We start from the raw sequence: 27280 nt of genomic DNA, 5'->3' as shown, positions 1-27280 counted from the left end.
CAAAAGAAATGTTTTAAATCAAATAAATTAAAACACGTTTTCCCGAACTAAATAAAATTAATAATTGGGACGATTTAAAGGTCAATGTGTTTTCAAAAACACTCTCACGTGACATCGCCAAATTCAGCTATAAAGTCCAGGCCGGGTTTAGGGTGTTACACTTGCCCCTGAATATAATGATGATATTAGTTAGCGTATACTATTGCTTGCAATGTAATTAGATGTTCTGAGTGGTTAGTAATACCCATAACCTTAATCTAATGATGGAGAGGGGTTAGGGGTGTTACACCTTGCTTAGTGGTAGCACGATATCCAAGCATGGGGATTGTAATACACAACTCCTAAGGATTACCCCATTTCAAGACTGACGAGGATATCGCGATACTAAGTCCTGGGTATCACAATATCACTGTCGAAGAGAGACAAAATATGAAAAGAAGGGTAGCTCTTGTCCTACATGTCCACCAATTAAAAATACACGCTTAGGGGCATTTTGGGCATAAAAGGTTGGGTTAGCACACTGCTAAAAGAAGCCAAACTTGGCTAAAAGAAACACATTAGACACAAGTCTTAGTTTAGTTTAGTTTTCTTAGGGTTTTCTCTTTACCTTTTAGGGTTTAGTTTTATTTTTTCTTCTCCATAATCTAGGATGTTATTTTCTCTGCACATTTTCTTGTTTTCTTTAGTTCATAGCTAGTAGTTAAGTTAGTTACTATTGTATCTGGGGTTTATTTGCTTAGCCAAATCTTCAAACTCTTTTTTACTTACATTTTAATCCAATGTTAATGTTGTTGAGTTTCTTTAATTTCTTCTATTCAAAATAATTTCTTTAGTATTCTAGTTTATTTTTCTTGCCTCCATTGTTGTGCTATCCTATCTTTTGCAATAAAGCTTGGATTTTTGCTACTTTTCTTACGGTTTAAGATAATATTCCTTTCATTTAATTTCTTGCTGTCAATGGGTTTTAATACAAGCACGAGTGACTAAATATCTAGGGGCTGGTAGATGGAAATGTTGGGTATATTTTTGGGTTTGGGGACTAAATTACAAAATTGGACTAAATCAAATAGACTTAAAAACTTAGTATTGATGCCCCTAAGGAGAAATCAAGATAAGTGAGACTGATATGAGATCTTATTAGGCATCAATTTGGTAAGTCTCGTGTTAGTTGGTGAGCTCAAAAGATAAACCAGACTAATTTATCGAAATTAGTAAAGTTGAGGCCAAGAGGTAAAATGAAGCCAATTTAGAAGTGTAACACCCCAAACCCGGCCTAGACGTTATGGTCGAATCTAGCACCGTCACATGATAGTGCTTTAGAAATCATAATGATGTTAAGACCATTTCTCCGTATGTACTATTTTTCATTATCTTATGCTATCTTCTAAAACGTGTCATTTGTTTTCAATCATTATCCATTTTCAAAACTTTATGCTTTGCGGAAGCTTTTAAAACCATTTTCGTATGTGTGGTATTTTTGTAAAACATTCGATTCTTTTGAAAACTAGAGTTTTCCCACTACTAGTAGTAAAAACCGTAAAACATTGCAAAATCCCAAATTAAGCAAAAATCGGTAAAATCCTTAATTACATCAAATTTTCCCCAAACATAAATTAAATCATAAGTAAACAGAAAATAGTCTAAATGGAAAACCGTGTGGCCACTGCTGAGTCCTCCACTGCTCCGATCTGTCTAATGCTAGGGATTACCTGAACAGATAAAACAGAAGCAAGTTTTCGCAAACTCAGTGTGTAATCCCCACAGATAAAACATGCATATAACATACATCAAAATATAGTCTGGGGCCGGTGCCCATTACAGAACTAGTCTGGGCCATAGACCACTAAGATATAGATGCATAACAGATCATCAAAGCCCTACCCATCAGCCTCTACACACCATCTCCGTCCAACCCTACACACCATGTAGGGATAAAATCAACCCATCCATCCCTACACACTAAGCTGTACAAAAATACGGCACATAATCAGATAATTACAGCTGAGGTACCAGATATCAGACTTAAAAGCCTATCAGAATACTTCCTCCAAATAACATCAACTCAACCCCGACGCAATGCAACATACAAATATGACATGTTATTATACAATTTATCAGATCATATACTCAATTCAGTACAGATATCATGCTCAGTCGAACACCATATGTTCAGATCACATAAATAGGGGTCTAAGTAACACTTACCGACCCAACGGTAGGCCCATAGTCGTCTAAGGTGACCCGTGCAACCTTATAGAATATTCTAGAAAAATGGGCTCACACGCCCATGTGGCTTGCCCGTGTAGGCCCACATGCCCATGTGGCCTACACGACCCAAATTGGCCTTGGTTGTGTGGATCACACGGCCTGGCCCAGAATCCCACAAGCCCGTGTGGCCCACACGACCCAAATTGGTCTAGCTCGTGTGTCGCATAGGGCCTACTTGGCCATCACACGGTCAAGTCTAATGCGTACGACCTAGCCCCGTCATTCACATGATCGTGTTGTCGTACACGACCTACCACACGGGCGACCATACGCCCGTATGACGTTGATAAAAATATTTTTTGGCTTTTTTTTAACCCCGTTTTCTACGATTCGGGTACACAGCTGATTTCGTTTGATGCGAATATAGTCCCCGAGCACTTTGAAACCTAATATTGACCAAGAAGCGTGGATTAATAGCTTAAAGATTCAAATTAAAACGAACCCCCAATCGAGATACTTATCAATTGATTGACAACCACTTACCCTCGTTCGAACAATCGAAGTTCTACCCCCCTTAAATCACTGAGGAACGATCACCAGCCCCTTGGTTGATACCTACAAACCAACCGGAACCTCTTTTTAAACAATATACAAAAGAACAGTCTAAATCAATAGAATACCAAAACTTATCAAATTCGTAAAACAGTCGTTAACCCAGACAAAAGCAGAATAGAATCGAAATAGGAAAGAAATTGAAAAGAACAAATGAGGACAAGATAGAGATTCGGCAAGGAGAAAGGAGAATCAAATGTCAGAATTTTGGTAAAAATGAGAGAATGTGCTGAATTTGTCAAAAAGAAAATCAATCAGAAAAAAATATTCTGATAACTCCTATTAACCATAATCTCTTAATTTTCTTTACGAGCTCCACATTACTCAGAATTCTAAAGCCACTCAAACTCCTCCCCACAACCACTCAAAAATAAAGTCAAAGCAAGGAATCGAACACAGGATCTTCAGCACACTTAACACTCCACTTAGCCACCAGACCAGCAGGCCCGTTCTGATATGAAATTACAAATAATTTAATATAAGCCTTCTAACCAGAGGTTAAAGCTTAATTCAGGAAAAAATCAAATTTTGCCAAAGACATGGTTTGAACTTAGGACCTCTTACACACACCCAGAACACTTAACCACTAGAGCAAATACACAATTGTGTTAAAAATTCACAGAAATGAATTTATCAAATTTGGGGTGTTACAAGAAGTAATAGCAATTTAGATCCCTAATTCGAAAGTCAACCAACCACATGGAAACTAACCAACTATTTTTTATTATCGTATTTGCTCGTATTTGATAATTGTGTAGTTTGTTTTCTTTACAAATTAGTCATTTTCTCATTTTAGGTAATTAATTGGTATAATCAAACTTTTGAATGGTTTGTTGTACTATAGTATTTAGCGAGTAGTTAATTATACCCCTTGATTCACATATCATTAGTCTAGGAATTTACTTAATGACCAACTCTTGTGGGTTCGATTCGTAGAATACTCGAGTGTTTCATTGAACATTATGAATATTACAACTGACTTTTCACATTTGTAGATACTGCTATATTATTGATTGTTGTAGTGTTGATTATCAGCCCTGATGCATGCACGCTGGGGCATAGTCAGTGTAGAGAGGATTAGGAAAGAAAAATATCAATTAAAAATGCACACTATTTATTTCGAAAGGATCAATACAATGGGGAACGAGCATAAAAAAGTAAAGATAGGAATTGGAGAACTTTACAAAGGCTTAAAATTCCTTTCAAGCTTGTAATGTTTGGAAAATTTTGTAAGAATTGTTTGGCCATAAGAGTAGATTTCATGAAGAGAAAAGTGGGATGCCCTCTATGTCAGTGTAGCCTAGAAAAACCTAAACATATTTTTTTGTGTAATGTCCCTCTACAAAAACAGTTTGGTATGGTAGTTAGCTAACAATGCGAATTAATCTTTTAAGTATGACTTATTTACTAGATTAGATCTCTTAATGGCTACAAATTAAGGATATTGATAGTTAGGAGGAAAGAAATTTTGTATACAGTCACATTCATCTTTTTTGTAATTTGGAGGGCCATGAATGAAGTTATTTTTAACAAAACAAACCTTGGTTCAATGGGTGTGATTTGAAGGCTTAGTGATCTATGTACCTTAATAATGGGTTCTTTTGGTAGAGAGGGTTCGTGCACATAAGGACGAGAGTCATACCAAGAGGAGACTAATCTACCTATACATTCAGCTGTAATAGGGATGGTACAGATTGGAGAATATGTCTTTATATTGTCGAAAGCAATGAACGAGAATGGTTTAACGGAGAAACCATTATTCAAAGTAGGGTGGGAAGTCAATTCATAATTTGCAGATGTTTTAAGTTCTCACTAAGCTATAGGTAAGAATTCTTATTCTTCGACTTGCTTTACTCCTCTTGAGGAAACAACAAATTTAGGTATTTGATATCTCTAACTGGGAAAAGGAATGGACCAATATCATTTAAGGAAAATCAAAACTGGGATAGAAATTCTTCCTTGCATTCAAAGGTGTCTAATCGATGTTATCATGGATTAAACTCGTCCACGGCAATAACCTCGAATGGGCACTAAAATGCAATACCAAGAAATGGGCGATTTGTGTGATAAAATCCAATATATCCTTTACGCGACCTTAAGTATTGTGTTCATTTTAGTACTAAAAGATATCCCTGGAAGTTGTTTTATTTATAACTTTGAATATAGTCTAGAATGTCTCTTAAGGCCAATAAAGCAGTAATATATAATACATGCATGGATGGAGTGAAATTTATTAAATTTTATTCACCAAAACTGTCAATTTTCAAGTTTGAAAAATCAGTCGACTTGCAATAAGTTCTTGGATAGGATTCAAACATTTCTAGGTTGAGATGTCTCATAACGTTCGAAGATATATCTCTTAGCTTTGAAATTCACTTTGAATCACTCGATTTCGAGAGCATAAGTTATGACCATGTTAGTGAAGACTGCGGAGCAAAATTTCTGGATGGGATTATTATGGAAATTACGAGTTTCGAGCTTTTAATTCAAGTTTAAATCATATTAGCTCTGTTTTTTAGACTTAATTTTTATTATATATGATCCCAATATTGTATTTCTTAGGTATTATTATTTCATTATTTATTTATTCCGAATTTTGGAAATATTTTAAAATATTTTAATTTATTTAAGAATTTTATGTCAACAAGAAAGTTTAATTTAAAACTATTTATTGTTTAGGTTAATTAGAGTTTCAGTATACTTAAGAGTTTTATTTGGATTTACTTAGCTAGTCTATATAAAGACCTTTTCATTGTACACAATTCATAATTCATTCAACAATTTCTCTCTTTGAGTTAATAAAATTCTCTTTGAGTTTTTCTTTTTAAGAATTTCTCTTGAGTTTTCTTTTAGAAGAGTTTTAACAATCTTTTTAGATTTTGGGAATCATCTTCAAGCTTTTTCTTTTCAAGTTTTCTTTCTTGGAGAGAAAATTAGAGTCGATTAAAAGGAGTTGTAGATTCATCTGGGTTCCAAGGCTCCTTAGGACTTTTACACGGCACTTTCCATCTTTTCCATCTATCTTCTTTCATTTCTTTGTTTTTTGTTCTGTTTTGTCTTTATTTAATTTTTTTAAACTTTAATTTGGATTCATTGTTCTTTTTCTATATTTTATTTTCTAAATTTTATTACTTATTTTAATTGCTATCCTTTCAATTCTTAAATTTAACTTGGATTTGTTTGCGTTTCAGGTTGGGTCAAACTCCAAGATCCCATTCATTCTTTTAGAACCCTAGACCAATCCGCGACTTGTACAAATTTATAATCCTATTCCACACTCCTAAATAACTTAAAATACTTTAAAAAAATCCAAAATTTAGAATAAATAAATAAATAAATAATAAGACCTAATAAATACAATATTGAGCTTATATATAATAAAAATTAAGCCTAAAAATCTGACCCAATATGATTTAAACTGGAAATAAAAGTTTGAACCTCATAATTTCCGTAATAATCTTGTCTAAAAATTCTACGCTACAATATTCACTAAAACGGTCATAACTTGAGTCTCAAACTCAAAATTGATTAATTCAAAGTGCGTTTCGAAGTTAAGAGATCTCAACCCAGAAATGCTTGGATTCTATTCAAGAAGTCGTTGCAAGTCGACTGATTTTTCAAACTTAAAAATTGACAGCTTCGGTGAATGGAATTTAAAAAATTTTACCCCATCTGTGCATGTATCAATATGTTTTGAACCTAGCAACTAGAGTTTAACATCACATCATGCACTATCATTCCTCAAGTGACAAAAATTCTCACTTTTCAGTGGCTTTAAGAGATAACTATAAAATCTCTTTAAAGCCAAAAACAAAACAGAAAGAATATGGTAATTCTTCAGTGCACTCGAAGAATACGACACATTCACATTAAGTGTACAATATGCACTAATAAATTCATTAAAAAAATTAGGGTAAATTACACCAACAACCACTCAACTTTGATGTAGATGAAAAAACAGTCACTTTAGTTTTAATTTAGCCACTCAACTTTCGAAAAATAACAAAATAGTCTTTTTAACTATTTTCCATTACAGACATAATAGAAAAATGACATGGCATTTAACAGAGTCCTTGTTGTCAATAATAGACTAGTTGGACGGTTAGCACCAATTTAAATAGCCCCTTTTAGCACTAGTTTAAGGTTTAGGTAGTAGAAGAAGACAAAGAGAAGAAAAAAAAAGAAGAAGAAGAAGAGAAAAAGAAGAATAAGAGGGAGGAGAAGAAATAGAGATGCCAACCCTGTGACTTGATTCAAATCCCTTTCTAAGGACTGGGCTTACCTCACCTCGACCCCAGCTTTTGTTGCCAACTATCTCCACTACTCTTCTTTTTATCTATATCTCATCCTTCTTTGCTACAATACCTAGTCTGATTTCGATTTTGGGATCTCGTTAATACTGACCCGACCCATAATTTCACTTGTCAGCATTTGGTTGTCCCTTTGGAGGAATTGTTTCCTTTGTTCCCAAAAATTATAGGTTCAATCGATTGTTTGGTTTGTCCGAATATTCCCCTTGTTTTGCTTTTAACTTTTTTATGCAACTTGATAATGTTGGAAATAGAGTTTCTCCTCTTTTGTTTTTCTTCTTCTGATTTTGTTTTGATTTTGATTTTGTCTAGATGTTACCCTTTTGTTTATATCATATCATACCCCAGACTTGATAATGTTGCTTAGGAGGATTTTCCTCTCAACAGTTTTGTTTTGGGTATTGATAATTTGACCCTAAATTGTCTCCAATCTCATACTGATATGGTTTTTTCAAAGTTAACGACTTTAGGCAGCAGAGAAAGATAATCAGATCCCAACCATGGTGGCTCCTTTATTGGGGGTTGAAAAAGAAAAAGAAGAATAGGGTGGTGGTAGTTTGGAGGTCAACGATGGTGACGCCAAAGATGGTTATGGTGGAGGCATTGACGACAAGATTCATTGGATGGAGAATAAGTATGAACATATTGGGCCATTTAAGCAAAAAGTAACAAATATTTGGTTATTTATTAAAAAAGGAAAAGGCGTGACGAAAAAAGACAACCACTCAACTTTGCCTTGTCCAACGTGGCAAGTTAACTGGCACATCACCTGTCCCATTAGGCCTGTAACGGAAAATTTTAATGGGTGACTGCTTTGTCACTTTTCAATAACGTTAGTTACTGTTTTGTTATTTTTTGTAAGTTAAGTGATTGTTGGTGTAATTTACCCAAAAAATTATTCCAATAGGTAATGGAATAAAACAAATAGCTAAACCAATTGTCTGTGACCATAGTTGCTTCGAACTCTAAATCTTTTCAGGACAATGTCATTAGTTTTAATTTGGTAAAGTTAAAATTGAGTAGTTTGAAATTCAAAATTCAAATGTTGATCTTTTGTAGTTATACAAAATTCTAGTATGAGTTATATAAGAAGAGAATCAAAATCTTGCATTCTTTCCTACTTAAATTGCTTGGTAGCTAAAAAGAAAAGGTACCAATTGATGAATTATGCCATTGTTAAGAGTAGACAGTGAGAAGCCAAATTTTCTACAAGAACAATAGAGACGGAGGATGACCTTAAGAAATTGCTAAAGAGAAGTATAAGGCCCTCACAAAAAAATACAAATTGAACATGAAGAAGGTAGTTTTACTGCATTCATTGGAACATGATATTTGCAAAACAACACCAAAAGGAAGTAAGGTTTGGCTTAGAGCGACAATTTAGATCCTTCATCTTCATCAATAAAGGAAGTGTAAACAATGTAAAGAGTCCAAATCAGACTGAAGAGACCCAATAGGATCCACCTAAGCAGGTTGCTACTCATACCAAATAGAAGTCTAGTTTCTTTTGTGGACATTCGGTCGTCCATCAGACCCATGGCTGGGCTTGACATGGTAGTTGCACACACTGCTGCCAACAATGAAGCACTCATCCCCATACTTGTTAACCCTTTCTACTAGGTACAAGCCTTCTTCTGTATGGAACACATCACTTTCCCCTTCTATGCCATTGCCGACAACCCTGAAAATCGATTTCAGTTTCAGATGAAAAAAAAAAGAAAAGAAAATGACCCCTTCATTATTTTAATATAAACACTACAGCAAAACAGGTTTTTAGCAGCGTTTGAATGAAAAATGCCACTATAGATCGAGCATTAGCGGCGCTTTTCTTAAAACGTTGCTAAAAAACGAGCATTAGCTGCACTTTCTAAAAAACGCCGCTAAAGATCAAGTATTAGAGGCGCTTTTTAAAAATGCCGCTAATGCTTGATTTTTAGCGGCGCTTTTCATAAAACGCCACAAAAAATTTTGCACTTTTAGTGGCTTTAGTGGCATTTTTTAAAAACGCCGCTAAAGATCGAGTATTAGTAGCGCTTTTTAAAAAAAGCCGCTAATGCTTAATTTTTAGCGGCGCTTTTCAAAAAACGCCGCAAAAAATTTAGCACTTTTTGGTGGCTCTAGTGGCGTTTTTTTTAAAAAGCCGCAAAAACTTTTGCAAAATGACATCGTTTTATATTGAGCTTTTAGTGGTTGTAGCGGCGCTTTTTTTAAAAACGCCGCTAAAGATCAAGTATTAGCGGCCCCGCAAAAAACATTTCATCTGTCTATTTATAATTTAACTGGTTTATTTATATTAAAATACAATTTATTTTTAATTGAATATTTAAATTCTTCAGAAAAATAATGACACATAGAAAAATTTTGAAAGTAAAAACATAGAAAAATATTTGTTAAAAATGAAAAAATTAAAATGCTATTATTTAAAATAATTTTAAAGATTTTTGGTATATGACTGATTGTTTTTTAATTTATATGTTAAATATTTTCTTATATGTTAAATATTTTCTTATATAATTGTAAAATGGATAGTATTAATTTTAAAATATTGAATTAATTATCATTATAGTTTAGGGTTTACAGTTGAGGGCATATGATTAAGGGTTTAAGGTTTATAAGTTACTATTTTAAGGTTTATGGATTATGGGTTTAGAGATTATGGTTTAAGGATTGGGGTTTAAGGTTTAGGGGTTAGGGGTTTAGGGTTTATATTTTAGGATTTAAGGTTTATGATTTAGGGACTAGAGATTAGGAGTTTAGGGTTTAGATTAATTAATTAATTATAATTATGGTCACATAAAATTACAATAATTATTAAAAATTATGGTTATACAATAGAAACACATTGTTTACACAATAATGTTTATTATTTCGAGTTTATGGTTTTGTGTTTTAAAGTTTATGATTTAGGGTTTATGATTTGGGATTTAGTGGTTTATAGTTAGGGTTTTAGTGTTTATGGTTTATGGTATTGTAAATTATTAACACAATTATTGATATAACATCATTTTATATTTATATGTTGCATACATAAATATTTATAATTATTCAATATAAAAATATATTGATGTATTTATTTTTTAAAATGTGTATGATTAAATAAAAATTAAAGTTTTAACTATACATTTAAACCACAATTATAACTTCATGTCTACAATTACACATTAAACCAAAATTCATATATAATTATGAAATGTATCTCTATCAAAATTTAGGTGTATACATATAATTAAATGCCATTTATATAAAAATCTAAACAACTAATGCGGACCATACTTAAAAGAATATGCTTGTATTGCTGTGTCATTTTGTATTTTTTTTAATTCATCGATTCCATTTTATTTATGTTAAAGTTTCCTTTTATATTTTGTATGTTAATTTAAAAATTATAAAAATCCTCAAAAAAATTTAAAATTTAAAATTTAAAATTTAAAATTTAAAATTTAAAAATAAAAAAATTAAAAATTAAAAATTAAAAAATTAAAAAATTAAAATTTTAATCCATATTTCAATTAAAAAATTTAATATTCAAAATTAAAAAAATTCCAAAAAATATAATCTCAGCAGAAAAATTTTGAAAGAGAAAAAGAAAGAAAAGGTTAAAAATGAAAAAAATTTAAAATTGGACAATAGTGACGTTTTTGGGGAAAACGTCACAAAAAATAGAGCTATAGCGGCATTTTTCTTGAAAACGCCGCAAAAAGGGAAATCAAAATCCCGCTCACTCCCCCAAAAAAATTTTGTTTACCCGCTTTCCTCCCTGTTCTTCTCATCTCTGTCCCTTTTTACTCTCAAAGTTTGCTTCCAACAACACCAAGTCAATACAATCACGCTTCTTTTTCATTTTCATTTCACTGTACTAAATTCACCCACCATAGCTACTGCTTTTCTCTCGATCTGTTAGGGTTTCTTTTAATTCTAGGCTTTCAAGGGAACGTACAGTTTCTTTTTAATTTTCCCCAATTCCCTCTCTTCTCCTATAATCCCTAAATTTTCATCCCCAAGTTCCCAACCCATTTGCCACCGAAGAATCCGACCGGACCACCTGGTGCATCGCCCTCGACTAACCCCTCTGCTACGTCGCCGTCGCTGTCACTGTCGGTCTCTACTGCCACAACTGTCGTAATGCATTAGATGCTTTTTACGGTTGGAAACATGAAGGTTTGCCTCCTGTTAAAGTTCCTTCTGCTGCTCAATGGAAATTCAGAAGGTAAAAAGAAATGTCAATTATTTTATTTAACGTTTTTGGTGATTTAAATTCAGTTTTACGATCATTTAGTTTGATTTTATTTTACTTTTGAATATTAAACTAAAAGTGAAGCACAATTGATTGTTTGGATGTTTCAGTAAACCGTTCCAGCATGATATTGGACTATGACTGTGGAAGTGACATGGTTGAGCTTGATTCAGACAAGTTGTATTTTCTTTTAAAGGATCTGCTAGAATTAGGCTTTTGTTCTATGTCATGCATTAGCTATTTTTGTTTGAGAATTTAGAGACTAGGAAACTTTGCAAAGGTTTATTTTTGTGTCCTAGGATATTTAGGATAGTGATTGATGATGATTTTGTTGTCATTTTAAATTGCAATCAGAACCCAAGGGAAGAAATTTCAGAGGGGAGCTCAGGCCTCCATTAGGAGGATTGCACACTGCAGCTTGATGTCGCTGCGCTCACATGAAAAGAACCAATTCTTTTCTGTGATGAGGTCAGTGTCTTAAACTATAAACATTGTATGAAAGACGATACATTGTATTTTGTATGCTTTTCTTAACATTCTTAAGTTTGCATTTAGGGAAGTATTCATGTTTATTACGCAGGTTTTTCTTGAATGCTCCTCCTAAAATTACATTTACCTTTCTTTTAAAACTTCTTCATCTTCCCAACTTCAATCTTCTTTCATTTTATGTCCTTGGAGATGAATGGAAACATTTGGTTTTGGGGCAAAGCAAAGAAAACAAGTAGAATTAGGGGGAAAAAAAGAGAGTAGGTTGGGATCAACTATGAATATGAACACCGACATAGACAGATTCCTGTTCCAGTCTTGTAGTGGTACTAAAACTAAACTAATACTATGCTTACCGACTATGTATTATTGCATGGTCTATGAATGATCATATAAAAATGCTCCACATCCTTACGCTCTCTAAATCCGCCGATAATCTGCCTTCAGGTAATTGCGCTCTATTTTTTACTTTGAATATTTCCTGCATCATTTTCTGGTATTTGGCTAAGTAATAAATTACAAGCGAAAACAAAGAACACTGAATTTTGTTTTAGCTAAATATGCTGGAGAATAAGAAAAACATAATAATATCCTTCTTTATTTATTGCTGAAAGTGCATGTATATTGACGAGAAAGAAAAGAGCAAATTTTGAAGAACCCTATTCTGTTTTCTCGCATTCAAATACTAAAGGAGCATTGTCTTCATCCCTTTCTATTTTATAAGAAATTATCCTGCTTCTTTGATCTCCTGTCCTTTTTCTTTAATTTCTGCTATTACATTTTTATTTTATCACTTTTTGAATTCATCAATTTTAATCACCATACTGTAAATACACTGTGAAAGTGGTAACTTAGACAAGTTTTGTTTTTTTACAATGGGTATAATCTTGGAAAGGTTAGAATGGAAGGCATCTAATTGCATTATTTTCTTTTGTCAAAGAGTCATGCCAAGTTCTTGGTTTCTTTTACAATTTTGGGTAAGTGGGTGACTACAAAATGCTTTTGATTATGCAAATCTTTGTGGTTGACATTTTCTTAACCATCTCTTCATTTTTTTTCCCCTTTGTATCCTGGAAGAAATGCTAATTTCTGGTTCATCTGGTTGCTTGAAAAACTCTTAATACATATGCCACTACACTCTTTTTTTTCTCCTGAATTGATTTCCCCTTTCAGCCACTTGCTCAGTTTTTCTAATTACTTTTGGTTGATAAAGTGCTACTTAGATTGTGGGACACCCGCATCTATTGTGTTTTTGATGGGAGTGCACATCCTGCCATTCTTCGAGATAGATGTTGGAAGGAAGGCACATATCAATCTTTATCTACTGTAAGTATATAATCATTGACTTCCTCTCTGGTTTTTCGTGTTTGCCTATGCCAGACTAGCATGTTCACTTTTATATGACGTGGGAATATTATCTGTCATACTTGTTAATTTCCTTGTAAGTTAAAGTGACAAATCATATTTCCTTGTTACCGCAACTTTAAAATGTACCATTTTAAGTAGCTACTCTCCCCTTCTCCTTTTGGTATGATTGGGGGTCAAAGAGTATACCCTTAAATTTAATCTCAAGTTAAAATTCTATTCCTCGAGAGGCAGTTTGAATGCATACATATATTTTAATGTTTGATTGTTTTCTCAATATATCATGAATTGATAGGTTCAACCACTCTTCTTCTATTGCTTCAATATTGCTATCTTCGTTAACCCTTAGCTCGCTTTGTTGTTTAGTGGATCTACTTTCAGTTTCAGCTCCTTCACTTTGGAAAACCATTTTTTCCCCTTTTGAAGGTGAAAGAATACAAGGGATTTTCAAAATTTGGTATGGTTTGAAGAGTTGGATTAAACTGGGAGAAGTGGAATAAATGGAAATTGGAAAGTATGAGGTATGATGTTTAGCCTTTTCTAACTTTATTTTCTATCACATTTCATTTCTTAGACCCCATATTGCCTGCAATACTTTGGGATTTGACAAATGCTTATATCATCTTCACTGTTGCCACTTACCAACGCTATAGGATTCGCCACTTTTATTATCTTTCTGCAATGAGAACACCTTTACATGGATTCCTTTTGTAGTTGAGTAAGAAATTCAGAGTTGACATATCTAATAAGTGCTAACATTCATGGTCAAAATTATCATACAGTCTTCCAACGTACTGCTTATAAGTTACTGTCACATGTTAAAATTTTTAATATTATGTGCTTGTTTTTAAGCTTTTTTAACGAGATATATGCATTTATTCACTGTTAAGAGTATAGATTTATATACCGACAGTATGAAATACAGACTCATCATCACAAGCTTTGGTGACTTTCTCCCTAGCTGATTACCAGAGTTTGAAGCAGATAAGACGCATATATTCACAGAATAAAACGAACTTTTTACTTGCCAGTAAATCTACCTAATACTTTTCATTTACATTTCATTAAATTCCTGTTTTTGGGGTTTTTGGCAGATAGATTCCTAACTGCTGGGAAACCAGACTACAATCACTTACAGGTTTTTTTTTCTTTTTTTTCTTGTGGTGAAATTTCAAGATATTTATTTTTTATGATTGAGTTTGAACTTTTAAGCATGTAATTCTGATATATTGTTTTTCAGTCTAAAAGTAATTTGCTATTTCATATGAGTAATAAATATAGTTGGTAATCTGCTTTAATCATGTGTTTGTTTGTTGAACCCAGAAATCAAAATATAGAAGCTTTATACCATTGAGCTTTCCTGTTTAGTTAGTTAGTTAGTTAGTTTGTTTGTTTATGATGCGAAAAATTGTGTTTTCTACTTTTCTGTCTGCATAAATTACCATACGTTAGGAAGTAAAATGTTCAAAAATTTGCATCTTTGTTCAGTGATAGAGGTGTGCATGGGCTGATGTGGGAGGGTTTGGGCAAAAATATAGTGCTGAAAAATAGGCTTGGGAAAAAAAGTAAGGCCCGTTTAAAAAATGAGCCGGGCCTCGGGTAAGGCATTTTTGGCCCGGGCCTGGCCCGAATTTACTAAATGAAAAAAAAGCTATTTTTTTAATATTATTTTCTCCGTATTTTGCTACTATTTTAGTATTATGTTGCTACTATTTTTTTTATTATTGTTTGTATATTATATAAAACTTATTTTATTGTTAAATTTTTTATTATTTTAAAGACATTTGCTAATTTTGTTATTATTTTAGAGTTATTTGCTTGTTAAATTGCATCTATTTTAATGTTATTTAAGTATACATATTTTTTAAATTTATTTTCAATTTGTTGAGAAATATTTATTTTAATTTTTTAGTATTTTTGATGGTTTACATATATTTTAAAATTTTATAAAAATAATATAAAAATTAATATGGGCGGGCCGAGTCGGGCTTGGGTTTTAACATTTGTATTAGGGCTGGGCTTGGGCAAAATTTTAGGCCCATTTTTTGGGTCGGGTCGGGCTTGGGCCTAGCAAATGGGCCTAAATTTTTAGTTGGGCCCGGCTTCAGTGAAAAATGAAAATTGCTTGATTTAATGTGTTCTGTTTAGCTTTATTTACTATTGCCTTCCGTTTTTTTTTGAAATTTTCAGATCTCGTCTATAGGCTATTTTCCAGCAGGAATTTTCCCTTTTTTTTAATATTAAAATCTATTTATCTAACAATTAATTATTTGAGAAGCTCTATCAACAGTCCTTTTAATATGTATTTATGATCTGAAATTTAAATAATTCATTTGGATGAACAACTCATGTAATTGAGGTGTATAAATGTTGTTAATTGAGATGTTAAAGTGCTGCAAATTGAAGTGTTTGAATGCTGTAAATTAAAGTGTTTGAATGCTGTAAATTAAAGTGTTTAAATGCTGTAAATTGAAGTGCTTAAATGTTGTAAATTGAAGTGTTTAAGTACTGCAAATTGAAGTGTTTAGTTGCTGGACATTGAGATGTTTTATCGCTGTAATTGAGGTGTATAAATGTTGTTAATTGAGGCGTTAAAGTGCTACAAATTAAAGTGTTTAAATGCTGTAAATTGAAGTGTTAAAGTGCTGCAAATTGAAGTGTTTGGATGCTATAAATTGAAGTTTTTAAGTACTTATTTTGAGTTTTTTAACTTGTGTGATTATTTGTGTTTCTAGCTATTGGTTTCAATTAGATGAGGCTAACATCTCCATCACCGGTGTATAGTGGTATCTTCGCCACGGTCCCGCAGGTTCAAGACAGGTTTCAGGGAAGGTAGGAAAATGCTAATGTCCTTAGGCTCATTGCTTTCTGATTTTAGTTCCATTGCGTATTTCTGTGCTTGTAAGAAATTTTGGGTTTTTTTTTTCCTTTCAAAATGTTCTTATTTTTGATTGGGGGTGATGTATAGGTACTGAAGTAGCACCAAGAAAGAAGGTTGCAACAGCTTCTGTTAAAAAGGCAAATTGTAATGGTACGAGGTTTTGTTTTGGATGAAGCCATGTTTATGAGGAAACATTTAGTGATAAAGAGTGAAATTATGTTCCATTGGATGCTTTAGTTGTTATTTAGTTTCTATTTGAATGTAGTTGTCTTAAATTTTGAACAATTATTGGAGCTAATGTTTGACCTTTAATTTCTTCATTGTCTTTTTTTTTTTTAACTAGATCAATGTTCTTGTTTCGTTAATTTAAATTCATTAATTTTTATATTTAGTTTTGAAACTTAAATTTTAATAGAAAATTTAATTTAATTAATATTTTTTATTTATCCTTAAAAGTATATAGTTTAAAGTTCAAATTTTAAAAATTAAAAATAATATAATATTTATCATAGAAATAAATATTATTTAATTAAAATAAAATATATTTTTTAAAGATCATGTTCTTTAGCGGCGTTTGTGAGAAAAGCGTTGCTAAAGGTTCATTTTATAGTGGCTTTTATTGAGAAAGCGTCGCTAAAGGCCATGTCTTTTAGCGGCGCTTTCCCTATAAGCGTCGTTAAAGGCCATGACTTTTAGCGGTGCTTTTCCTACCAATGTTGCTAAAGGTTATAATTTTTAGCGACGCTTTCCCCACAAACGCCGCTAAAAGTTATGATTTTTTTGTTTTTTTAAATAAACACCACAAAAATTTGCGGCGTTTGCTATAGTGGCATTTTTTGTGGCGTTTGTGAAAACGCCGCAAATAATTTTAGCGGCACTTTTAGTAAAAAAAAGCCGCTAAAAGTCTGTTTTCCTGTAGTGAAAGATGGCAAAAAAAAAAAAAGAACTTACCCATGAAAATGGAGATGCCATCCTTAGTGATGATGATCTGTGTGAAAGAACTGCAGGGTTGCAAGCTAAAATGGTTGCCATATCCATCTCTTCAATTGGGAGACGACAAGAGTGATTTATTTTTTTGCTACAATGGAAATCTCTGATCCAAAAGTTATCAATTTATTTCAAATAATTCTGCAAGGAATCTACAAATTAATACCATTGGTCCACAATCAGACTAGACTGATAGACAACCATTAGTTTCATATCCCCTATATTGTGTACAGATATTCCTGCAACCGAATCTAACAATTTCTAAAACGGGATAAGCATAAATTGATGAAAGTTGGTGATGAAATTTCTTCCAGTGAATATGACCAACAGTACAATCAGAGAATAAAGGTGAGAAAAAAGAAACAAATTTCAATTGACAATAAGCATGCTGTAGCCATAAGCCTTTTGTTTTTCTTGTAGTACCCTTCCAGCCGTTATGCCCTTGCTGCCGTGGGCTACATGACAAAATCCTGAAATTTTAGAGGAAGCTTTCTTTGACGCGTAGCCCTAGCAGTTTTTAATGGAGGCTCGGTCTAGTTCCCTGGTTCAACAGCCACGGGTTCATTAATAACATTACCCCCTGTTCAAGTGGAACCTTGTCCTCAAGGTTCCAGGCAGGAAAAGTTTTCAAAAGGTGGTCCTTATCTTCCCAGGTGGCATCCTCGTTGAAAAGACCTTCCCAACGAACTAGAAACTGATCAATGAACTGGCCTGAGCGCCCGATGACTCGTTTGTTTAGGACAGCTGTTGGATTCAAAAAGAAGGTGTTTGTTGAGTCCACTAAGTGGAAGGGTGTAACTTGTTGATCGAGAATGCCCTTGCATTGGCGAAGAATGGGAACGTGGAAGACAAGGTAGATTTAGGCATCCGCGAATAGGTCCAGCTTATAAGTAACTGCACCAATGCGACTGATGAATTTGAAAGTGCAACGACCTGAAAGTTAGTGGAGTCGGAAAGGATAGTTTCGGAATACTGTTTTCTGAGAATAGGATTAGTGAATATCATTTATTAATATTTACGAGGATATTACAATATTATATTGAAGTTTGGTCCAATAATTTTGGTTATTTGGAAGGCAGATATGGTACAAGTGTATTGGTCTTAAAGTTGATGGTTTCAAAAAATTGAGGTATCGGGACCTTATTTTTGTAAACCAGACTTATAAATATTTTTATTAAATATTTACGAAGTTATTTTAGAAACGAATTGAATTTCAGTTAGATAATTTCGTTGAATTAGTGTGTAATTTAAGTACGGGGACTAAATCAAATAAGTGCTAAAAATAGGCATTAATACCAAATTATAAGGTGGATTTAGGTTAAAGGACTTATTAAGTAAATAAGCCATTATTTATATAGGTATGTGATAGTGAACGGTTATAGTAATATTGTAAGTATTATATGTTAAGTTATTATAATACTTAAATTATAATTATGTTATAAAAGAATATATAATGTTAATAATAATAATAATATTAGATATTAGTGAATGGAAAGAAGAAAGCCAAGCATATTTTTCTTTTAATTTTCTTCTTTTCGAAACAAAAGGAAAGGGGTAGAAGTCACGCATGGCCAGGAGCTAATGTTGCATGTCTAATTTGGTTGGTAGATTTTCGTTATTTTTACATGAAATTTATGTTTTTGAAGTCTTAATCTCATGAGTTAACGTGCCCATGTTCAAATTTTTAGATTTAGTAAAGTTTGTGGGAATTAAGTTGTTGGTGTTATTTTGTTTGGTATTAAGTTTGGTAATTAAATAGATATTTTTATTAATGATTCTTGATGATTTTAAAATTTAAGGATTAATTATGGAAATGGTAAATTCAAGGATTAAATATGAATTAATTAAAAGTATGAGTTATTTTGGACCTTGTGGAATAATTGGTTGAAATGAGATTTTCTTGATTTTAACTAAATAAGTGGGTGATAAATTAGTAATTAGTATTAAATTTCAAAATGGGATTAAAATAAGGGACTATTTAAATAATTAGTCTATTAGTTCATTAATTTGATGAGTTATGGTTAGGGGATAATTACGAGGGAATTATATATATGTAATATATGTTAATTGTATAATAATGCTTAAATTAGTAATTATGTTAAGTTATAATAAAAATGAAAATGAAATGAAAATATGAATAAAATAAAATAAACAAATAGAGAAGTGGGGAAAAAAAGAAAGAAAGAAAAACAAAATTAAAGCTTTTATCTCTTTTGCATGCCGATTTGGAGAAGAAAAAGGTTAGCACCATCTTGCCCTTAAGTTTCATTTTTGAAGCTTAACTTTATTGGTATGTTTTGATAGTTTTCAATTAAACTTTAGATTTTTGGAACCTTAAAATCATGTAGTAGATTACCCATGTGGAAATTTAGAGAAATTATGATATTTGTGGAAGTTGCCATTGTTGAAAAATTTTAATGTTTGAAGTTGTTTTGATGGAATTAGGGGTTGAATTGTTAATTTTTGTGAAGTCTAGGGACTGTTTTGGTGGATTGTTCTTTGTCCTGCAAATTTTGAATTGAATTACTAAATTTAGTGAGCAAGTAAAATATTTTGTATTAAGAGTTTTATTAGTATTAGCTTTCAAAGAGTTAAATGCTGTAAATTAAACTAGCATGGTTTTAAGTTATAAAGTTCAAGATTTTAGGGATTGTTAATAAATTATATGTATATGTGGTTAGTTACGGAAATTAGATGAAGATGCAATCAAGCTAATTTTGATGTTAATGATTTAGTTGAGTAAATGTCAATTGTTGAGGGTAAAAGTATAAATTATGATCTAGGGTTAATTGATTTAATCAAAAGCAAGTATGGTATTCAAATCAAGTAATGAAATTAATTTGTTAATTTGATCAAGAGAAGAATAGATCAAGTATCAACCGTGGGAAGGAAAAGATCATTCAGTAGACGTATTTGATTTGTAGTATCCATCGTATTTTGGTAAGTTCATAGTCTTGAACTTAACCTTTTATCTATTTATTTGACTATTATTAGATGTTATTTGAATACTTGATATACAATATTTTGTCTATATTTGAATGAAAATGATATTTAATGAATGAGGAAATTGTGGAATGAAATAGTGTCAATTTGTTGGTTAAACCAACTAGAGCTGGGCTCACATTTAATATCGTCGATTTATCTGATTAACGTTAGGTGCAATTTCTATTAGTTTATCTGACTAGTACTCGGCACACATTCGTCAGTTTATCCAACTAGAGCTAGGTGCAAATATCGTTGGTTTATCCAACTAGAGCTGGGCTCACTAAATACATTCGTTGGTCTATCCGACTAGCACTGGGCGCAAATATCGTTGGTTTATCCAACTAGAGCTTGGCTCACTAAATACATTCATCAATTTATCCAACTAGCGTTGGGCGCAACTTCCGTTAGTTTATTTGCCTAGTGTTGGGCACACATTTATTAATTTATCCGACTAACGCTAGGCACAAACTCTTTCGAAGATTATCCGCTAGGCACCGGGTGTCGTGTATCAACTGGGCTATACAAAAAGGTTTTATGAATCATCTAAGAAGGATGGTTATAGGTATTACTAAAGAAGATTATATTTACTTATGTATATACATTTATTCATTAGAAGATATGATATATTCTTGTGTTAGATTATAAAAGTTGTGAAATAAATTCAAATGCTTTAGATAAACTTGTGGTTATTCGAATAAGTAAAGTTGTTTAATGTAGATTGGTTTGTGCCATAATATAAGTAAATTATTGATTGATCTATGCAAAGTTATTTATATAACAAGCGGTGCAAATTGAGATATATGTTCAAACCAACTTAATGTGAATATTTGTGAAAATTGAGTATAGCATGAAATAATGTGATGAAACGCATGAAATTGAAATTGTGATATCTTGTAATTGTATGTTTAGATAGTAGTATGATGATATAATTCAATTTGAGCATTCATGTATCATATCATGTCTTAAAATATTCGGATTATAGAAATATCACTGAGTTTTACTCAGTGTGTGATTTTGTTTTCCGTGCACAGGTTAGGTACTCTTTTTTGATCGTTGACTTACCATCTAACAACAATCCCGATCTCAAGTGTGGTGATGTTTAATTTTGTAATGGAATATACCTAGGATGTCTTTGGTTGTTAGTTGTTTTGTGAATGTGATGTAAATTGAGTTATAAGTATATGTTTACGTTTGAAGGTAAGTATTAGTATGTGTTTTAACCAAAGGCTTGATATGTGTATAAAACTTAGAGCTTGATGTCTTAAGTAGCTTTATGTTAGGCTAAATTGAGTGATTTTGGCATACTTTAAACTTTTATTTGGATGATGCATTGTTGATTTGTTTTGATGATATAAAATGTGGTATCAATAAAGGTACATTGGTTAGGCACTTAGGATGATTGTTTTGGCATGTTTTAAGTATGTTGAATTGTATTTTGAATAGGTTAAATGATTGGTATTTGAATTACTTAAGGCTCCGGTAAGCTTGAAATGGTAAACTTGTTGTTTAAGGTACATTTTAGGTCCACACGGCCAAAGACATAGGCGTATCTCACATGGCTTGGCGACACGGCCGTGTGTCACTTGTTGAATGCTTAAAGTGCAAGTCAATTAGTTACACAGCCTGGCACATGAGCGTGTGACATAGCCGTGTGACCCTACTCAGTAAGGACACGGGCTGGGACACGGCCATGTGTCCTAGTTTGAAGGTTACACGGCCTGAGACACGGGCATCTATCTCTGCCATGTGAGGCACATGGCTTGGCCACACGATCGTGTGACCCCTGTTTTCAATTTTTTTTAATTTTTCCTAAACTTTCCAAATGATTTCAAATTGGTCCCGATTTGTTTCTAAAGTATTTTTAGGGCCTTGAAGGCTCGATTTAAGGACGATATGTGTATGTAGGAATGGTTTAAGTTATTTTTATGATTTTTGAATGAAATTAATTAGAAATATTCTAATTGTACGATAATGCTCGTAACCCTAATTAATGACGGAGAGGGGTTAGGTGGTTATAGAAAGGCCCAAAGAAATGTCGACTGAGCTTATGATGACAGTGGAGTCATAACGAATTTTGGTGAAAAGGTTGGAGTTTGACATTAACCCAATCACCTTCTTGAAAGATTAAGTCTCAACAGTATTTGTTCACGATAAGTTTCATCTAATTTTGTGCCTTTAAAATATTCTACTTTAGGTGAGTAAGGACTGCATCTCGATCAAGCATGTGTTGCTTTACTAAAGGCGTACCAGCTTTTCCTTTGATATACCTAACAAGAGTCAGTAGTGGTTGGCTGTAAAGGGCTTCGAATGGTGTCATTTGAGCAGTGGTTTGATAAGTAGTGTTGTACCAATATTTAGCCCAAGCTAACATAGCAACCTAGTTGTGAGGGGTATTGGCTGTGAAGCAACAGAGGTACATCTCAAGACATTTGTTAAGAGCCTCCGTTTGGCCATCTATTTGAGGGTGATAAGGGGCACCCATTGCGAGAGTTGTGCCTTTTAAACGATTAATCTCCTTCCATAAATCTTTTATAAAATGAGGATCCCGATCTGTGACTATTGTGCGAAAATTTCATGAAGACAAATGATTTTCATAACAAAGGTAGATGTAACCGTTCAACTTGAAAAATCACTAGGAAGAGCTAGAGATGTCCATATTTGGAAACGCGGTCAATGACCACCATGATAGTGGCTTTCCCCCATGATGGTGGTAATCCTGTAATGAAATCCATAGATATGTCTTCAAACACCAAGGTTCGAATTAGGAGAGGTAGAAGTAAGCCAACTGGGCGCAATGAGGAATCTTTCATTTGTTGAAAAATGGAGCATTCGGAGACAAATCGGTGAACATTACAAGGCATTCCTTTCCAAAAAAAATTTAACGAAAGTCATATACGAGTGATTCCTGTATGAGCACTTACATGCGAAAAATGAAACTTACTTAACAGTTGTTGCTGAAGAGGGGAGTTAGTAGGAAGGATGAGGCAATCCCGAAAAAAAAAAGCCATCACGAGTCGCATAACCCGGAAGGGAGTGGGGTTCGGCACGAAGTCGAGCATACAAGGCTAATAACTCAAGGTGACATTGGTTGGCCTCACATATTGCCGTGATGATGACGAAATCTAGACCTATAATAGCAAATAAAAAAGTTGCTGGAGGTTGGGAAAGGGTATTTACGATGTGGTTATGCTTGCCCGGATGATATACGATGTCAAAATCATAACCCAATAATTTATCGACCCATTTCTATTGGTAAGGTGTTTGGATGATCTGATCGGTGAGGTTCTTCAAGGGTTGTTGATCAATAACAATAATGAATCAACGACTTAATAAATATTCCTACCATTTTGCGACGGCTTGGGTAATGGCATACATCTCCCGATTATGGGTGGAGGCAGATTGCTGGCAAGGAGAAAGTTTTTGACTGAAAAATGTGATGGGGTGGCCATTTTGAGACAAAACAGCGCCAATGCCTATAATTGAAGCATCAGTTTCCATGGTGAAAGGTTTAGAAAAATTTGAAAGCAGGAGTACGAGGGCTGATGCCAACAATTTTTGGAAATTGGAGAAAGCCAGGCTTGCTGCAAACATCCAATTGAAAGAGTCATTTTTAAGTAGATCAGTCAATGGGCCAGCCATGGTTGCATAATTTTGGATAAAATGCCGGTAAATCCAGACAGGCCTAGGAATGCTCGAACATCTTTAACTGTTGTGGGAGTGGGCCAATTGACAATTGCCGGAATTTTATTTGGGTCAACTGCGACACCCTGGGCTGAAACAATATGGCCCAAGTAACCTACAGAATCTTGTCCAACTAAACATTTGAACTATTTTGCTGCCAATTGGTAAGAACGTAGGAGCTGGAGAACTTGTCAAAGATGGTCCAAATGCAAGGCCCACGCTGCTCTATAGATCAATGTCGTAGAAAAAAACTAGATCAAATTACTAGAGAATTGGTCAGAAAACGTCGTTCATCAATGCTTGAAACGTAGAGGGTGCGTCTGTAAGACCAAACAAACATTACCAAGAATTTGTAGTGCCCATCGTGAGTTTGGAAAGCTGTTTTAAATTCACCACCTACACGAATTTGGATTTGATGGTATCCGGCTAAAAGATCCAATTTTGAAAATATCGAGCTCCATGCAATTAGTAAAAAAAGTTATCTATTGATGGAATAGGAAAACGATAAAAAATCATAACAGCGTTGAGAGCACGGTAGTCCACACAAAAACGGCAAGTACCCTTTTTTTGCGGATAAGAATAATCAAAGTCGAAAATGGACTGGTGTTTGGGCAGATAATCCCATCGTTGAGCATTTCAATAACAAGTTTTTCCATCTCTTTTTTTTTGAAAGTGAGGATACCGATAGGGTCGTACCTGAACTGAATTTGTGTAGGGCAGTAAATGAATTGCATGGTCACAGGTCCGTGATGGAGGGAGACCCTGGGGTTTAGTGAAAATATTTGAAAATTCAGCCAGAATGGAAGCAATGTCAGTAGGATAGGAAGAAATTGAACCGTTGGAGGTGGGTATCACTTCTAACCAAATTCAGCAATAGCTTATGTTAAAGATAATCGATGTAGGGCTTTGTATTGGATGGACTGAACCACAAGAAATCGATCTCCTTATCAACATACTTTGTGACCCTTATACGTAAACTGGAAAACCGAAGTTGCTTAATCTGTAATCACTGGTCTCAAAGTAGCTAACCACTCAATGCCTAACACATATCCCAACCTTGTAACGGTAAAACATAAAAATCCATAGAAATTTCTTGGCCTTGAATGATGAGTGGTACTTTTCGACTTATTCTAGAACAAATCAAACGGTCGCCATTGCCAACCAATATAGAAAATTGAGCAGTTGTTTCGATCAGAAGCCGGAGATAAGTTGCGACTCGGGTTTGCACAAAATTATGAGTGTTACGCCCATCCAAAAGAATCTGAACAACTTTTCCATGAACTTGACCAGTGAATCTAAGCGTTGATGTAGAGCAACCGCTTGCAAGAGCATTAATGAAATCGCCGATTTGGTCAATACTTCCTGAAGTTGAAGATTTTCGAAAATAGTAGAATCAGTAGGAGATTCAAGAACTGGAGAATTGTGTTTATCTTCCTCAAACAAAAGCAATTGGGGTTTTGATTTGCACTTGTGATCCCAAGTGTATTTCTTGTCGCTATGATAGCAAAGGCTTTATGCCCGGCGTTGAGCCACTTTCGAAGGTGAAAGCCGACGAAAGGGAATCTTAACACTGCTTAAAAGTGTGGCAAGGCTCTGGGTCGATGAAGACAGTGAGGGAGATGCTTGCATCGACGACTGTAGTTTAGGAGTGGGAAGAAGTGGTTTGCCCGTGGCCAAAGAAGGTCGAACGGAGCCCTTTTCCAGGGCCAACCGTTGTTCATGAAGATAGGCCAGCTCGATGGCATCTTCTAAGTTTGTGGGCCGATGGATCAAGACAGCTGTCTTAATATCGGGTCGAAGGCCCAAAATGAAACATTAGACCAGAAACAACGGAGGTGAAAACATAGTATGGTTGGTTATAGCCTCAAACTGTGCTCGATAGTCTTGAATAGGGGTGAGTATTCAATTGAGTCGAGTCGAATTAAGTAAAAAAATTTAAGTTATTCGAGTTGAAAAATTATACCTTAGCAATTAAATTCAATTTTAATTTTTTTCGAATCGAATCGAGTGAAAAAATTTCGAGTTAAGTCAAGTCGAGTTAACGAATCATATTATTTATACTCAATGTTACATTTACGTAGAACGATTATTTAATTAGTAGATGAAGTACAAGATTATTTAATTACATAAACAATATAATTGTTTTACCTTTTAACTTAATGAGTAAATATTTATTAAAATAACGTAATTTTACCTTTTAACTTAACAGTTTTAACTTTTAACTTAAAAAAAAATATACATTTATCAAAATAAAATGATCTAATTTTACCTTTTCTTATTCAGATTTTATTAAACCAAAAAAATAATTTTTTATTCAAATTAATCTAAATAACTTAATTAACTAAAATAATTCAAACTATTTAATTTAGTATTTAAATTTTTTATTAAGTTTTTTGAATCGAATCTGACTTTAGTCACCTCTAGTATTGAACCATGGAAGTCTATTGCAGCTTGGCAAGCCGTCCTTCGTGACTACAAGTCACAAGACTGGAAACGCTTGATAAGAACCGTCTTAAAATGAATCTACCCGAAAAGTTGTTTGTTTCTATACATCCAATCAATCCACTCCGCAGCATCATCATCAAGATACAATGAAGCAATGGTAAGCCTATCCTGTTCCTGGATATTGTAAAAAGTAAAATAGTGTTCTGGCTGCAAAACCCAGCGATCCAGATTCGTACCTGAAAACCGGGCAAACTGAATCGATACGGGTTTGTGGGAGCCAATGGAAGAACCAGTTGGTTGTGATGCGATATGTGGCCCTGTTTTGGGAGGTGAATCCGTGGAAACAACTGGCAGACAAGTTAGGATTTCTTACAGCATCTGGTGTTGAGAAGCAAAGGATTTAGTAATACCATCAACGTCTTTGCGGAGCTGCGCATGCGATTCTTGGATGGCTTTGACATTTTTATCGAGTAACTTGAGTCGGTTACCATCTGCCATATTTGTCGATGGTCAATGAAAGCACCAATGTTGTGTACAGATATTCCTACAATAGAATCTAATAATGTCTAAAATGAGATGAGCAGAAATTGATGAAAGCTGAAGATGAATTTCTTCCGGTGAATATAACCAGCCGTACACTCAGAGAGTAAAGGTGAGAAAAAAGAAACAAATTTCAATTGACAATAAGCATGCTGCAGCCATAAGCCTTCTGTTTTTCTTATAGTACCTTTCCAGCCGTTATGCCCTTGCTGTCGTAGTCTACATGACAAAATCCTAGAATTTTGGAGGAAGCTTTCTTTGACGCGTAGCCCTAGCAGTTTCGGATGGAGGCTCGGTTTGGATCCCTGGTTCAACAGCCACGGGTTCATTCATAACACCCTACCTACATACGTCCAATCAATTTCGTCCACCTGTCATGTTATCTGTATATAAACAAAGAACAATGACCCTGACGCTAAGTTGGGCTAAACTTGAAATTAAACTTTGTAAAAATGGAAAATATATTCACTTAAAATAATAATAAAAAAACATCTTTTTAAGATGTTAAAAAGACGTTTAAGGTTTATAATTACAAGAAAAAGTACA

General features: G+C 33.6%; 1 protein-coding gene and 1 long non-coding RNA gene across 19 annotated transcripts; one reads left to right on the top strand and one right to left on the bottom strand.

Moving 5' to 3' along the window:
* The first annotated feature begins 10825 nt into the window (after positions 1–10825).
* On the top strand, positions 10826–16408 carry LOC107951139 (uncharacterized). Of its 17 annotated transcripts, none has more exons than XR_005900120.1 (8): positions 10849–11337; positions 11475–11521; positions 11719–11832; positions 13064–13176; positions 13582–13736; positions 14310–14353; positions 15951–16047; positions 16184–16408. XR_005900120.1 is itself a non-coding variant. In XM_041075839.1 (7 exons), exons 1-5 carry the CDS (start codon positions 11262–11264, stop codon positions 13681–13683), a joined length of 462 nt encoding a protein of 153 aa, XP_040931773.1. In that variant the 5' UTR covers positions 10838–11261; the 3' UTR covers positions 13684–14353; positions 15951–16047; positions 16184–16408. The 17 variants fall into 17 exon arrangements, 2 of the variants coding, with proteins under 2 accessions (XP_040931773.1, XP_016741566.1); XR_005900118.1 differs by having other exon boundaries at positions 10859–11337; positions 13642–13736; XR_001698342.2 differs by having other exon boundaries at positions 10859–11337; positions 11475–11541; positions 13642–13736.
* A 9688-nt stretch (positions 16409–26096) lies between these two features.
* Positions 26097–27205, bottom strand: LOC121204955 (uncharacterized). Of its 2 annotated transcripts, none has more exons than XR_005900114.1 (2): positions 26922–27205; positions 26097–26685 (listed from the first exon to the last, which is right to left on the bottom strand). It is a non-coding gene; the product is annotated as an uncharacterized lncRNA (long non-coding RNA). The 2 variants fall into 2 exon arrangements; XR_005900115.1 differs by having other exon boundaries at positions 26097–26750; positions 26922–27112.
* Between the last annotated feature and the right edge of the window lie 75 nt (positions 27206–27280).

Source organism: Gossypium hirsutum, chromosome A08, assembly GCF_007990345.1.
Source record: "Gossypium hirsutum isolate 1008001.06 chromosome A08, Gossypium_hirsutum_v2.1, whole genome shotgun sequence".
Taxonomy (NCBI): Eukaryota; Viridiplantae; Streptophyta; class Magnoliopsida; order Malvales; family Malvaceae; genus Gossypium; species Gossypium hirsutum.
This window is presented reverse-complemented; position numbering and strand designations above follow the sequence as displayed.